General features: G+C 39.4%; 2 protein-coding genes across 2 annotated transcripts; one reads left to right on the top strand and one right to left on the bottom strand.

The window, feature by feature from the left end:
- The first annotated feature begins 384 nt into the window (after positions 1-384).
- Positions 385-1,746, top strand: LOC128381547 (histone H1.0-B). The gene has a single exon (XM_053341579.1). It carries the CDS (start codon positions 642-644, stop codon positions 1,227-1,229), a length of 588 nt encoding a protein of 195 aa, XP_053197554.1. The 5' UTR covers positions 385-641; the 3' UTR covers positions 1,230-1,746.
- Positions 1,747-2,845: 1,099 nt separating this feature from the next.
- rhot2 (ras homolog family member T2) lies at positions 2,846-12,734 on the bottom strand. Its single transcript, XM_053341324.1, has 19 exons — positions 12,590-12,734; positions 11,717-11,775; positions 10,881-10,962; positions 10,643-10,686; positions 10,066-10,119; positions 9,867-9,919; positions 9,432-9,540; positions 9,171-9,272; positions 8,948-9,046; positions 8,696-8,804; positions 8,478-8,598; positions 8,183-8,267; positions 7,800-7,945; positions 7,601-7,701; positions 6,196-6,326; positions 5,959-6,039; positions 5,745-5,867; positions 4,683-4,885; positions 2,846-4,497 (listed from the first exon to the last, which is right to left on the bottom strand). Exons 1-19 carry the CDS (start codon positions 12,624-12,626, stop codon positions 4,380-4,382), a joined length of 1,857 nt encoding a protein of 618 aa, XP_053197299.1. The 5' UTR covers positions 12,627-12,734; the 3' UTR covers positions 2,846-4,379.
- Positions 12,735-13,563: the final 829 nt, after the last annotated feature.

Below are 13,563 nucleotides of genomic sequence, written 5' to 3'. Positions count from 1 at the left end.
TGCATCCGTTTAAGCATAGATTCAATTTCGATATGCATTAGAAGATTTGTCCACAGGTTTCGTCTGTTTGGGTCAATTTAATGCGAATTGTGCAAAATTGTTCACAGCGCGTATTACTTCCAGCTGGTTTTCCTGGAATAAAAGTTGTTGGTCGGCGCGGACGAAGGAGAACAAGTGTGTCCATGTGAAGCCCAATGTCTCTGCTATCAGCCCATAGTGTTTTGTGGATCAGTACTCCGTCGTGGTTTGTAAATTTGTCAGGAGTTGGAGGATGAAGAAACACAAACGGGACGGCGCCAGTTCCATGGAGTCCGCTAGATCAGCTGCTGGCAGTTGGTGTTCTCAATCACGTCCGCAGACAGGCTTCATAGGCTCACTGGAGCGCCTGTGGAATAAGACACTTAAGTGATCCTGTATCCCGACACTACTATTGCTGTGGACAATTAAAAACTCATCTTTTTGTCTTGGAAAGAGAGACTTGTGGCATATTTCTGCCAGCTCGGACGTTCTCAGGAGAAGCTTTTATTTCTGACCGAGCGTTTATTTCACTGTTTGTGACTCTCCGGTGAGCCAGCTGAACCGGGTGAAATTACACCTCCAGGAGTTTGTCTTTTTCTGTCAACTTACTAAAAAGAGTCACCATGGCAGAGACGTCGGCAGCTCCGGCCAAAGCCAAGAAGGCAGCCAAACCCAAGAAACCTGCTTCTCATCCCAAGTACTCTGACATGATTAAAGCGGCCATCGTTCACGATGCCAGCCGAAGTGGAGCTTCCCGTCAGTCCATCCAGAAGTACGTTAGGAAGAACTACAAGGTGGGCGACAACGCCGATGTCCAGATTAAAATGGCCCTGAAGAGGTTGGTGGCATCCGGGATGCTGCGCCACACCAAAGGCATCGGCGCGTCCGGATCCTTCAGACTGACCAAACCTGAAGACTCCAAAAAGTCCACCAAGGCTGTGGCGTCCGCCAAACCAAAGAAGGCGGCGAAGCCCGCAAAACCCAAGAAGGCTGCAAAGCCCAAGAAGGTGTCAAAGACGCCGGAAAAACCTAAGAAAGCAGCTGCAAAGAAAGTGAAGAAGGTTGTGAAAAAGGCCACACCAACTAAAGCCAAAAAGGCACCAGCAAAGAAAGCCAAGCCAGCCAAACCCAAGGCAAAACCAGCAAAGAAGGCAGCAAAGCCCAAGGCAAAGACACCCAAAAAGGCAGCCAAAACAGCAAAAAAGAAGTAAAGGACAATATGAGAAAGACTGTAAATACTTAAGGACATGTTTTCGTATATGTATTATTTTTGTAAAATCTCATGCAAACTTATGGTGTTTTTAACCAGTAGTTTCCTCTCCATTGCACTATATAGCCTAAAGATGCTGTAGAGATCATTGTGAGCGTTTTTATTTGGCGTTAATAATATTGTTGATTTCTGTCTGATCCTTGGATACATATAGGGTCTCGCTGAAAAGGAAAAACATGTATATAGGCCTACAGTTTAACTATTGAATAGTTATTGTTAGTGCACGGGGTCATACTGAAAATACAAATGTTTCAATGGTGAGCTTTGTTGAGCCTTTACAATGTACGGGCAGTGGACGTCAGCAAGATTTTCCTAAAGGCTCTATAGTTGACATTCAAGCGCCATTCTGTATATTTTCTCACGTTCAAAAAGACTCATACAAACATCCCACTGTGTTCAGTCACTTTTGAAGACTGTTTATACTGTAATTCAATAAAACTTTGTCATCTTTTACAAAACGTGTTGGTCGATTTACTGCAAGTGGACGGAGGAACCTATGATTAATACACCTATTGTGAATCTATAAAACAGACTAAGACACTGACTTTTTTATTCACACATAGGCTTCACATATAAACTTAAGCTACTATCGTCTTGAGCCAGGATGTTGCAGACAAAGCCCACTCATAAGGGATCCAATGAAATGAATGATTGTCGCAGGCAGGCTGATAAACAAGGGTGGAGTTTTACCATAATTAATATCTACTGACTAAGTTATAATGTTTCAACGTCCAGAAGTCGCATTCTTAAAAGGTAAGTTATGATTAAGGTACTGCATTAGTCACATGAAATACGCAAGTTAAATATCAAGTTACAACATCTGGATTCGTTCACTCTTGATTGAATTACATTTCAAGTGCTATTGCAGCTAATTTGGGGGCAGATAAAGGCTTTATAGGATTATTGAAAGTTCTGCAGTAAAACCTCTGTGGCTTAGAAATGCATGAGGGAATAGATCAGAGTTCAACACAAATTCACTGAAATTGATGAAAATCTCTGAATTATTGGACAAAAAAAATCTAAGTGTTGAGTAAAAACTGAACAGGGTACCGCAGTTAACTTACATCAATTACTTTTTCACCCTTTTGTACCACTTGAAACTACAATCCTAACATCTACTCCCCTCAGGGCGGATGCAGAGGAGAGGGGCGGCTCTACAGACACACCCAGTGCTTTACTGTCCTGCCTCTCACCTGACGTGCAACACTGCCATCTAGTGACGTCTTGCAGGAACAGGCGTCTCTCCTTGACAGCAGTTGTTACAGAGATGCCAGCAGCTGACACTGGAGTCAAACTGATGAAAGTCAAGATTACACACAGATTACCCTCAGCATGCTATCATTATTATGTTTTTAAACAGGTGCAAGACTGTAAAACGAACCTTGTTAAACAGCTTCAGGATGAATGATCAAAGCAGGTCATCCACACACCAGTCAAGTCATGCTGTTCTTGCAGTATAAAGACGCTTTTTTGCAAAAGGGTAGTAATTGGTGGTACTTGAACACAAAATGCAGCATTAATTTTGACAGCACAGCAGAACACACTTTGGAAGACATTAAAAAATGATCTTGTTTGCAACACTTTAAAACAGTATGCATGTTAAATCATTTACACTCAAAGTACCAGAGATTAAAACGTGTACATGTCAAAAATGTAAGACAAAAACAAAATTAATTCGGCGTCTCTGGACTAATCAGCGATGAAAAAATAATAAAAATTAGGCTGAAGTTGAAGATTGAAATTAAAAAAGCACTGGCAAACATATTAAAGCACAGCATTCATGACACGTCTTTCATCCCAACAATCATAATGTCTTTTTGGGCAAAAGTCCCCACCCAGTCTGGTCTGGTCTTTTATTAAGCATCTAAAATCAGTTCACCTTCAGTAAGAAAACAGCAATATTTTCAAAGTCACATATGTGTGGCCTGCAGAAACAGCAGGTCCGCAGCTAAATTAAGCAACAAAATAGACATTAACATGGATGTCTCGTGTTGGAAAACAATACAATGGCTGATTACATAACATGGTAAAGTGTGCGCACAGTGTCAGATGTATGTATAGAAAAAACAAAAATCTAATTTCCAAACCATTTCAGTCTCAGTTAAAATTAATTCAATTTCAATTAGAACAGAGACAAACGAAGTGGAAGCAGAGATAAATATAACCAGATTTTTCTTTAACATTTTGTCATTTCTAAGGTTTGCCTGGCCTCCTTTTACAGGAGAAAATATTTATTGCTTTTTTTGCAGATGCATTAACAGCCATCTTCCACATTAAAGCAATTTTCTTCATGCACAAAGAAATCTCTTTGCCACAGCAGATCAGTGGAGGCCTTACTGCTAAAACCATTCTAACAATAAGATTCAAGCTCATTAAAATGTTTCATTCTCAGATAAAACTGGTTTTGCCTGAAGGGGAAAATAACATGCTACGACTACTCATTGCTGCTAAATGCTGGAGTTATTTGGCAAATCAGATATGAACATCTTGGATCTGTGGTGGCCTGGTGAAAATGAAACATGTTTTTCATTTGAGGCATTCCTGTGAGAGATTCAGGCATGGCCTCTTACAATGTCTTCTCTGTTAAAAATGCTTCATGTGCGGCCCTTTGGCTGTTCAGCCGAGTCAATTTGGCATTTTTAAATTACGCTTAGGAAACACTGCATGTATATAAAAACTCTCCAATCTCTCCATTAACACTTAAGAGATAAGAGTGTGTATGTGTGTGTGTGTTGGGGGTGGGTGGGGGCAATGTTTTCCCGCATTTCGATAAAGCACCTGTTGGGACATCAGCAGTCGCAGTTCTTCATGTATCAATGCATCAAGCACAGACTGTTTAGTCGAGTTTGAGAAAGCGAGGCAGAAAGAGCTAGGTATGGCAGAGAGGGGAATAATATGATCACCAGGTTCAAATAGCCTCTGACAGTAGGACAAACTGAGGAAGTCCAATATGGAGAAGGACAGAGATGTGCAGTGTCCTGGGGGCTTTTTATGGTGAAAAGAACTGCGTATAGCTCAGACAGCGGTGGTTCTGGATCTGGTCTCAGAGGTTTGGTCTTGATGAAAAAAATACAATTCAGCTGGTTGTATGTCATTTCAGTCTAGCGACGGCTCTGTAGATAGCAAATCCCAGAACTGCAACCACAGCCGAGCCCAATGCAACTCTCAGCCAGAAAGAAGAGTTGCTCATGTCTGAACCATTCAGGTGTCTAAAGATTGGATAGAAAAAAAAAATCACTAAAAGGTGAGTCACACAGAAAATGTACAGTTACTACCAAAAGCACAACAAATGTCTAGCAGTCCCACATCTCTATTCACATTTTGATAATTCCATGTTTCCCTATGACTGATCATCACATTATCTAGATTAGTAGTTTGTATAAGTAGAACGTACGGGTACATTGCTGCCCAGGCAAGTTTGGTGTATATGGTTTTGTTGGTGGAGTCGAGGAACACGTTGGAAAAGGGCAGTGGAGGAGGCAGTCGGTGTTTATAACAGAACTCTGCAGGAGTCATTCCGTGGAACTGCTTGACCTCAGGAAGGTCCAGCTTGGAGGCAACCAGCACACACGGGATGTTGCTCTCCATGTAATGTTGCTAAGAAGAGAAACAGATAAATGAGCAAAACAACACTTCATCCTGTGGGTGCTGACTATCTGGCATTTAAATTTCCTCATATAAAACAGACACCACATTAAGGAAGACATTTAGGAAGAATTGGTTTAAAAGCTTTATAATCATTTGACAGATGAACATTTCTAATGCAACAAAACAACACAGAGATTTACTCAGCAAAGAGTATAGATCTTCTAAAACTCAACACTGCTCTCTTCCACTAGTGAACTTTGGCAGTTGCTAGAGGATTCATCTATATTATTAAGCATGGCAGGTTATGTAGGTAGTTTGCCTTTACCTGTTATAATAGCACAGTAGTATTTTAAGATCAATCTTGCCTAACCAGAAAGAACACAAATAGGAGGAAGGTGTTTCTTTCTCTCTCTTTGCCCATTGTGGCCTGGATTCAGTGTATTGCACGTTGTTCTTTCTGATGGGATACTAATCATTATATTTAGTGCTCATGTAATTACTTTCAGGGGCACTGTCATTCGAATTCATTAGATTTGTAAGAAATTGGCTTACAGCCATGGAAATTGAACACCACGAAATTGAGCACCATGAAAAAAATGTATATTTAGAAAGGATACAAATTAAGTCTTCATTTTTTCATATCTGGGGAATTTGCTTTATGTAATTATGAAAATGTTATCCCCAAAAGCTAGTGGAATGAGCTTGGATATTGCAACCCCAATAAGCCGTCTATACAAACACCAGCACATTCTAAAGAAGATGGACTACCTATGTGATTACCACTAACTACAAAAATATGATCAAATCAACAGTGTTCTTTAATGTGGCATAACTGAATGAATCTCTTATAACTCTCACTGTGACTAACCTTGTATATACTGGCACAATAGTCGAAGGAATGTGGGTCACTACTGTCATACATGAGACAAGCAACATCACAGGAAGCATCCGATGCCTTCAGGAACTGCGCCTCCACATCCACCTCATTGAGCTGCACGGGGAAGAGAAGAGTGTGGTCATCAGGCTTTAGTCGGGGTCAAACGTTACAGGTCAGCATCAAGACCAGGACGGGAGCTACTTACAATAAGGTACTTCTCTTGGTTGCTGACTTGGACAGTGTTTATGGCGTAGGGGGAGAAGGCACTGCTGGAGTTTCCCTTATTCTGTAGAAGACACAATGTGAAAAAAGAAAAAGAAAAAGAAAAGGCAGTTACGCCACAGGAACATCGGCATACATGATGGAGTCTGTTGCATGAGTATAATAGTTTAATAATGCACATTTGACATTTTCAGCTTCGGACTAGCAGATGGTGCCATACCACAACGTTGCAGCCCACAAAGGCTTGGAGAAAGGCTGATTTGCCCGTCCCCCGCGGTCCGATCACCTTGCAGAGAAACACTGACCGCTGTGTCTGGCGCTTCTCCAGGTCCACCTCTTTCTCTCGTGTCACTGCACATACAAACAAGCAGAAAGACAAAATATGAACACAATGTGCAAACACATGGGAATGCCACAGCAACAATGCAGATGAACCCCTTTTTATCTGATAAAATTAAATTAAAATTGATTTTTTACTTTAATTTTTTTCAATATTCACCAATTGCTCAGGAAGTCAGAAAGCTCACATGTACTACACAGACCAATAAACATTCTTTGTAGGCTGTGTATTTTCCAGTCAGGTAAATATTACTATTGCCCTTTAGAGCGAAATCAACATCATCATTAAAAAGACTGCTGAGAAAGTTTAACCAGCCACATGAGCTGTTGCTTCAAAATGATTTCCTTTTAAAACAAGTCAATTCTTCTTAACTTAATCCTCAGAATAAGTGGCAGTTTGGTGACACATGATATAGCAACTAGGTTCAGTCTTGAAAGCAGGTGTGATTAGTGCAGAGTATACCAATCCAGTTTAACTTCACAGGTTGAATTATACAATTTATTGATAAGCTGAAAAAACTAATCTTGGATTCTTACTACTAACAGCACAAAAATAGTAAGGTTTGGCTTGAGGGTACTGCCAGAGGGAAGGGCATGTTGTTATCAAAACAAAAAAAGGTCCATCCACTGTACAGTGGCCATTTAAGGACATCTAGGATGAAGAATATCTGGCTTAGCTCCATATTGTCAGATGTGATTCAATTATTCATCAGTCTAAACCGTACTTTGTCAGCCTCTGGGGTTATAGCATAAGATAAAAAGTCAGGAGATCATCCTCTGGAAGCAATGAACATCTGAGCCAAATTCTGTGGCAATCTATCACAGTTGTTGAGGCATTTCACTGACTGAAGTACCTGCTCCTCCAATTATCTCTTAATAAGACATGATTCACTAACTTATATAAAGTATAATTGGATTATGTCTGTTGTACTTCAAATGAAATGTATTCTTTTTATTATTATTCATTCATCAAGTTTCATTTAGTTAATGCTTGCAAGAAACAGAAGAACAAAACTTTGTGGAGAGTGCAGTGTATTTCCAAACAGGCCTGCGTAAATCTGTCTACATACATGCAATTAACAAACTCTACTATTAATTTACACCTCAAGGACAAATGTACATGTAGGTGACAGTAGGCAGGATTAAAACGAATAGTCCTCCTACATAAGAGCACTTAACTATGAGACTGAGTTAAAACATTTAAAGGAGGATGTGTCCATGTTCCATGCTGTTGGTGCATTTTTCCTACGTTAAAGGAGTAGTTAATTTCAAGCGTGCACACACACCTGTAACTGCGGCAGTCTGTGACTCCTGCTCAGTGAGGATAGGGTAACCTAGGTATCCTAGGTGCTCCAGGCAACGGTGGATGTCGAGATATGCAGAAAGCCTGCGTGTGCATAAGAAAACTTGCTAGTAAGTGCATGAAAGTGTTTTTTTAAAGTGCACGCTCACAACCAAGCAAACAACTGACTTGAGATGACTTACGTCCACTGACAAAGGTAGCCACGATGAGAGATGTAGCCCTCATCCGTGATTGGGACAGTCGTGTAGACCTCTGTACCCCATGGCATGTAAGGACAAACGCAAAATAGGTTCCTCAGTTCTGAAGGTGACAGGGCAGAGTCCTTGTCCTAAGAGGGAAATAAGGCCACGTCTTAAAACCAGGAAACAGTCCACTATTTAACAAGTCCTTTAAAAAAAAAAAAAAAAACCCGAAAGCTAATATTGGAAATTCAAAGCAATACAAATACTTGGGTAGATGACCAATTGGCATTCCACCAATACATGTAAGACTTCATCATATTTTCTACACCACTTAACAGGCCAGTGGGACACTGTGACCAAAGGAAGTTAAGTTCAAAACTCACTTCATCATATTTGTCAAACAGCCGCTGGAGGAACTGGTAACCTAAATGGTTGAGTTCTGTGGTGCAGCCAGCGGGAACCCGTAGTCTGAAAACAGAGACACAAGAACAACATACCTGACTATTCTCTATAAAACAAACATAACACAGACAAAGCCAAGCGAGCACACAGGAGGAGTATAGCAAGTTTAAAATGGATAATGGTGGTTTACCAAAAATACCCTGATGGAATACTGTATTATATCAGCAATGTAAACATTTTTACAGATTAATTGACAGACACAGACATGAGACATACTCAGGGTAAAGATAATCATCAGTCAGCTCAAGGTTGTCATCATAACCAAACTTCCTGAGGATAGTCCATGTGGTTTCATGTCTGCCCCTCTGGATAAATAATGTATTAAGGAACAAGAAACCTGGAAAAGAAGCAACATAATGCTTGGCCATTAGTTGAGTGTGCCCTTGCAACAACACAGATTCAAATTTCATGTTGTCATTCATGACTGTTTTTACCATTTAGAGTCAAGCCGTTGTCCTGTACTCCATCACTGGTGTTCTTCCAAACTACCGTCTTTACATCTTCTAAAGCTTGAGGTGCCAGAGGATTTCCAAAACAAGATTTCTAGTGAAAAACATCGATATAAAAAAATATATATATATTTTTTAAAGATATGTTCATTTCTGCCTTTAATTGACAGCTGATAGTGGAGAAGCAGACAAGAAACAAAGGTCCCCAAAATGATGTTGAGCATTTTCGATAGGCACCTGAAAGCAGTTGAGTTCAGCATCACTGAGGATGCGGTCGTTGTCCTGGTCAGAAATGTAGAATATTCTGCTAAGGGCTCTGACACACAATGGTTTTAGCTGGGGAAAAACAGAGGAAGACAAAACATTTTTGAGCTCATCATTTGTATACATATATGTAAATAAATTAGCTGGAACAGACTGACAGGCAGACAGTTTGTATCCCATTCTGAAAATATCTAACCTGTTTGTCCTCAGGGTCATAAAGAGGGGCTGTGGGGTGGAGAACTGCCTTCTGTGCATAGTAGAACAGCTCTGAAATGTTCTTCAGGTTCTTTGCAGAACACTTAATAGAGAAAAACAGCAAAGAGAATATTACAGTTATCTTTGCAAAATAAAATCCAGATTAGGTGTGTGAAAGAGTAAATATTTGTGTGAAACCTGGCAAACGTGTGTGTGTGTGTCGCAATGGCAAAGTTAACAGGTGCGTATATTTCAGCCTCACCTCAACACATGTTTCGATTTCAGAGAATTGATTCATGATGGGAAGAATTGTTTCCATGGAGCTCCCACAGCGCAGATCAGACTTGTTTCCCACAAGGATGATGGGAATTCTGATAAACATAAGGAAGGAGTGTATCTCACAATATGACACCATTCACTGTGTAAGACTGGTGATTCTGTGATACAAGATATATTGCATATCACATTTGGGATTTAAATATTGTATGCTGCTGCACTCACACACTCACATTTAAGCAATTATAATTATGCTCTAAGGTCAAATCCAGGGTAACTTTAGACTAGTCTTACACTAGCACAAGTTTTATTCCAAAGATTGCCAAGTTTGCAAACATTACAAGCAAACAGAAGAAAGGAATGCAAAGTTCAACTGCACAGCTGCAGTACAGTATCACACCCATTACATACTGATACATACTTGTTCCCTTTCTCCGCGTCTCCGTTTACTAAAGGTATCCATTTAGTTCTGATCTGAAAAACAAGAGGCAGCTTAATGAAAGTTGTATATTGTATGTAACATTATGTTATAAATATATTAACTAAATGTGGTTAACATCCCATAGTATGTGAAATGTATGTGTAAGACAATGAAAAGCAATGTGTAAGTAAGTCATTACCTTTTCTATCGTGTCCTCATTGGTGACATCATACACTACACACACCACATTAGCCTGCCAAAAACAGAGTCAACAGTTATTTCAGCCACTTTTAAATAAATCCAAGATGTGCCCTATATTTTCTATCAATGACACTGAACACTGATGCACAGAGTAATCACATGCACCCATTTACATGTCCATATTTATGCATGTAAAGTAATAACTGAAGCCAGAGAAATGACAAAGATCAGGCCCAGGAAGTTGTTGTTTTGGGTGTTTAGCCTAAATACTAAGAATAGAAATTTCTTCGTCAAGTATATTGTAATCGAGGCGACTGCTGGATCTCAGAAAATGTGCTTTTGGTCTGAGGAAAATTGTAGCAACATTGATGGGTTGCAGACTGACCTCTGACAATTACAGAATTAAATGGCTCAAAATGTCTTACTTTCATGAAAGGGGTGTGTGATTCAAAAATCATCCAATCCCAGTTTTTCTCATGATTCCAAATTTGATTTCTGACCACATTTACAAAGATGTTCAACTCTTAAAAATTGTGATTTTCATTATGTCCATTTGTGTTGCATGGTGTACTCACCTTGATGATCTCATTTTTGAGGACTTCATGACTCTGCTCTTTTTCTGTTGGGGTTAGGGACAAATATAAACAAGCCTGAAAGTAATACCATTCACACCCACATGCATCATCTCTGGCTTCAACAGCCAACATGCACTAAATTCTTTTACAGCGGGTGTGTTATTGTGCAACAAGCATTGCGACCAATGAGGGAATTGAATTATGACTGTGGTATGTGTCATATGTTAAGCCATGTTACCTGAGTAGTCCACTATGTGTGTGGGCACCTTCTCTGGAGTTACATCAGCAGGGATGGTGATCTCTTCAGCTCTAGATGGAACCTGTCAAAGATTGAAAGTCACAGACCAACCCTCAGTCATCACCTAATCAAACTGCAGCCTCAAACCACGTTTTCTATTTCGCATAATATAAAAAATACAGACATTTCTCTAAGGCATTTTCAGTCGTATCAATGGACCACATACAGTACATGCACATTTGCCAGCAATTGCATGGAAACTAATATAGGCCACAATGAAAAATAAGCTTTACTGTAATTAAAAAAAATACACACACGCACAAAAAATTGTATATACTGTGGCAGAGCAGTGTGTGCAGTGTCTACACACAAGGAACACCTTGTTAGTTCCTTAACCAACATACTGTGTACTTGAATCGCTAGATCAGCCTACCTACATACCTGCTATAACAGCATGAAACAATTCAATTTCAGTCAAATAAAAAGAAACATTTTCCCCCCAATATTATCATAAAATACCCATTACTGAGACAATAATAGGTTAAACTACAGATCTCATCCTGTGAAAAGTCATTTTTGCAGCAGCAGAACAGAAAGAGTTGTGTGTGTATATATATGCAAAGTAAACTGCCAAGGAAAATGATATCACCTTCTGCTTTACACTCCAACAAGCAGTGACGGATTGAACAAAGAGCTACATTGTGGTTTCTTAAGTGTGCACAACCTAAGTATGAGGCTGAGTAATGACTACTTTTAACTAACTAACTGTTTCCATAATTAACAGTAAACACCAGCAGCTTTCAGGGGTTGTAAAGCAGAGTTACACTGACACTTACCTCTTCTGGAAACTCTTCTCCAACCAAGGACATGATGAGTGACGTCTTCCCCACCTTGGCTGTTAGAAAAGACAATAAGAAGAAGATGAGAAAAGCTGTACACAGAGAGAGATTCTGTGACCAAATATCTGTGATACTCAGTTAAATATCTATTTTACACTTATACTACAGGTGTTGGCATGTGTAGTGCAGACCACTTTGTTGCAAGGGGACATTTTACATGTACTGAAGTCAACTACTGTCACTGTTAGTCAACATGATGGACACACACTATTTCTATCCCTGTGTTGCAGTTGTGCGCCAGGGTTTTAGCTCCTGGTTTAAACAGACCATATAAGGACAAATATGCCACTTGGATCTCTAGACAGATTACTTTTCTAGCTAATTTAAGCAGTTGGCCGTTAGCATGAACAGTTTTAACGTTTACAAACCTTAGCTCATAACTGCCAAACATTAGCATGAACTTCTGTCAAATTAAGAACTTTTAAAATATCAGACAACTAAAACACACCTGTGTAATGTAGCTTTCAGTGTACAGCAGCTGTTAAGCTTATCAACTACTCCACGGCAGCTAACTAGCAAACTAATAAATAACCGTTCACAAGTTAACAGCAAAGTTACTCTAAGCTAACTAAGTTAGCATAGCGGAAATTTGATTTTGAAAGCGGCCCCTTGGTAGAAAATATATATTTTTGATCGTATATGACATTGTAGATGTAGAGACCATACATTTTAATACAATTAACTAGACTGTCGCTGCCATGTCAGCAGAAGTAGCAGAGGGGAAATTCAATTAGTAAGTTGGCTGCAACAGCTAATGGTTGCTAGTAAACTAGCTTGTTGTTAGCTGTCAGTGCCAATGACTTAACTTACGTTCCCCCAATAAAAGTATCCTCACGTCTTGCTTCATATTTCCTTTCTGTTTGAAGAACAGTCAGACGCGCCGCAATGCTACAGTGACATTTATCTTTCATTTGAATGTCAAATTTCCAGCTCCAACCAAATGTGTGCCTCTCCAATGCGATACGGACCCAAGGTGAAAGCAAAGCATATCGTTCCGGTTCACACAAAGGAGACGGTGAAAACACGCCACCTGTCGGACATGTATATTACTGCACACTGTACTGCATCAAATTCTGCCTGTAAATCACAGAGCAGCCACTTATGAGTAAAAAGATAAAAATATTTCATTCTGAAATACAGTGCCACAATTTCTATTAAAACAGCGTTGCAATGTGATGACCTCAAAAGCTGTGCATGAATCAAACTTTCTCTTCTTAAATGTGTACTTTTTACAACTCTGTCCAAAATCATCTTAAACTATTAACAGTAACATCTTTAGTTCAGTTTGACAGAAAAATGACTTTAATTCTAATAAAACCAATTAGGAGGAAGAGGCAGACAAGAGAGATACATGGCTTATTCTCAGTGAGAGGGTGATACTTCAGTAAATATGAATAATATTATCAGCAAAATCTATGAATATCTATAAAATATAGGTGATCTTTTTATTACTATTACATTCATGCGTCACTATGTTATATATTGCTGAGTAGGTGTATTTATAACAATGCAACAACATAGGTCTTCATTAATTTATTTGCAAAGCAATTAGAAACTACAGTCAAATAAATGTAGTGGAGTAAAAAGTGCAATATTTGCCTCTGACTATAAGTACAAAGTAGCATTAAAAATAAACAAAGTACTTCATAACTGTACTCAGTGACCTTCCACCACTGCTCACAGGCTAAAATGTCCTCTGACAATACATGCAGCATCATGTAATATGCTGTTTAGTGATCGAAATGATGTTTCCCTGTGTAGATCTTAGTCCTCATTGAAGCCTG

The sequence above is a fragment of the Scomber japonicus genome, chromosome 20 (assembly GCF_027409825.1).
Source record: "Scomber japonicus isolate fScoJap1 chromosome 20, fScoJap1.pri, whole genome shotgun sequence".
In the NCBI taxonomy this organism is placed as follows: Eukaryota; Metazoa; Chordata; class Actinopteri; order Scombriformes; family Scombridae; genus Scomber; species Scomber japonicus.
The sequence above is the reverse complement of the archived record's forward strand: the minus strand, read 5'-3'. Positions and strand labels throughout refer to the sequence as shown.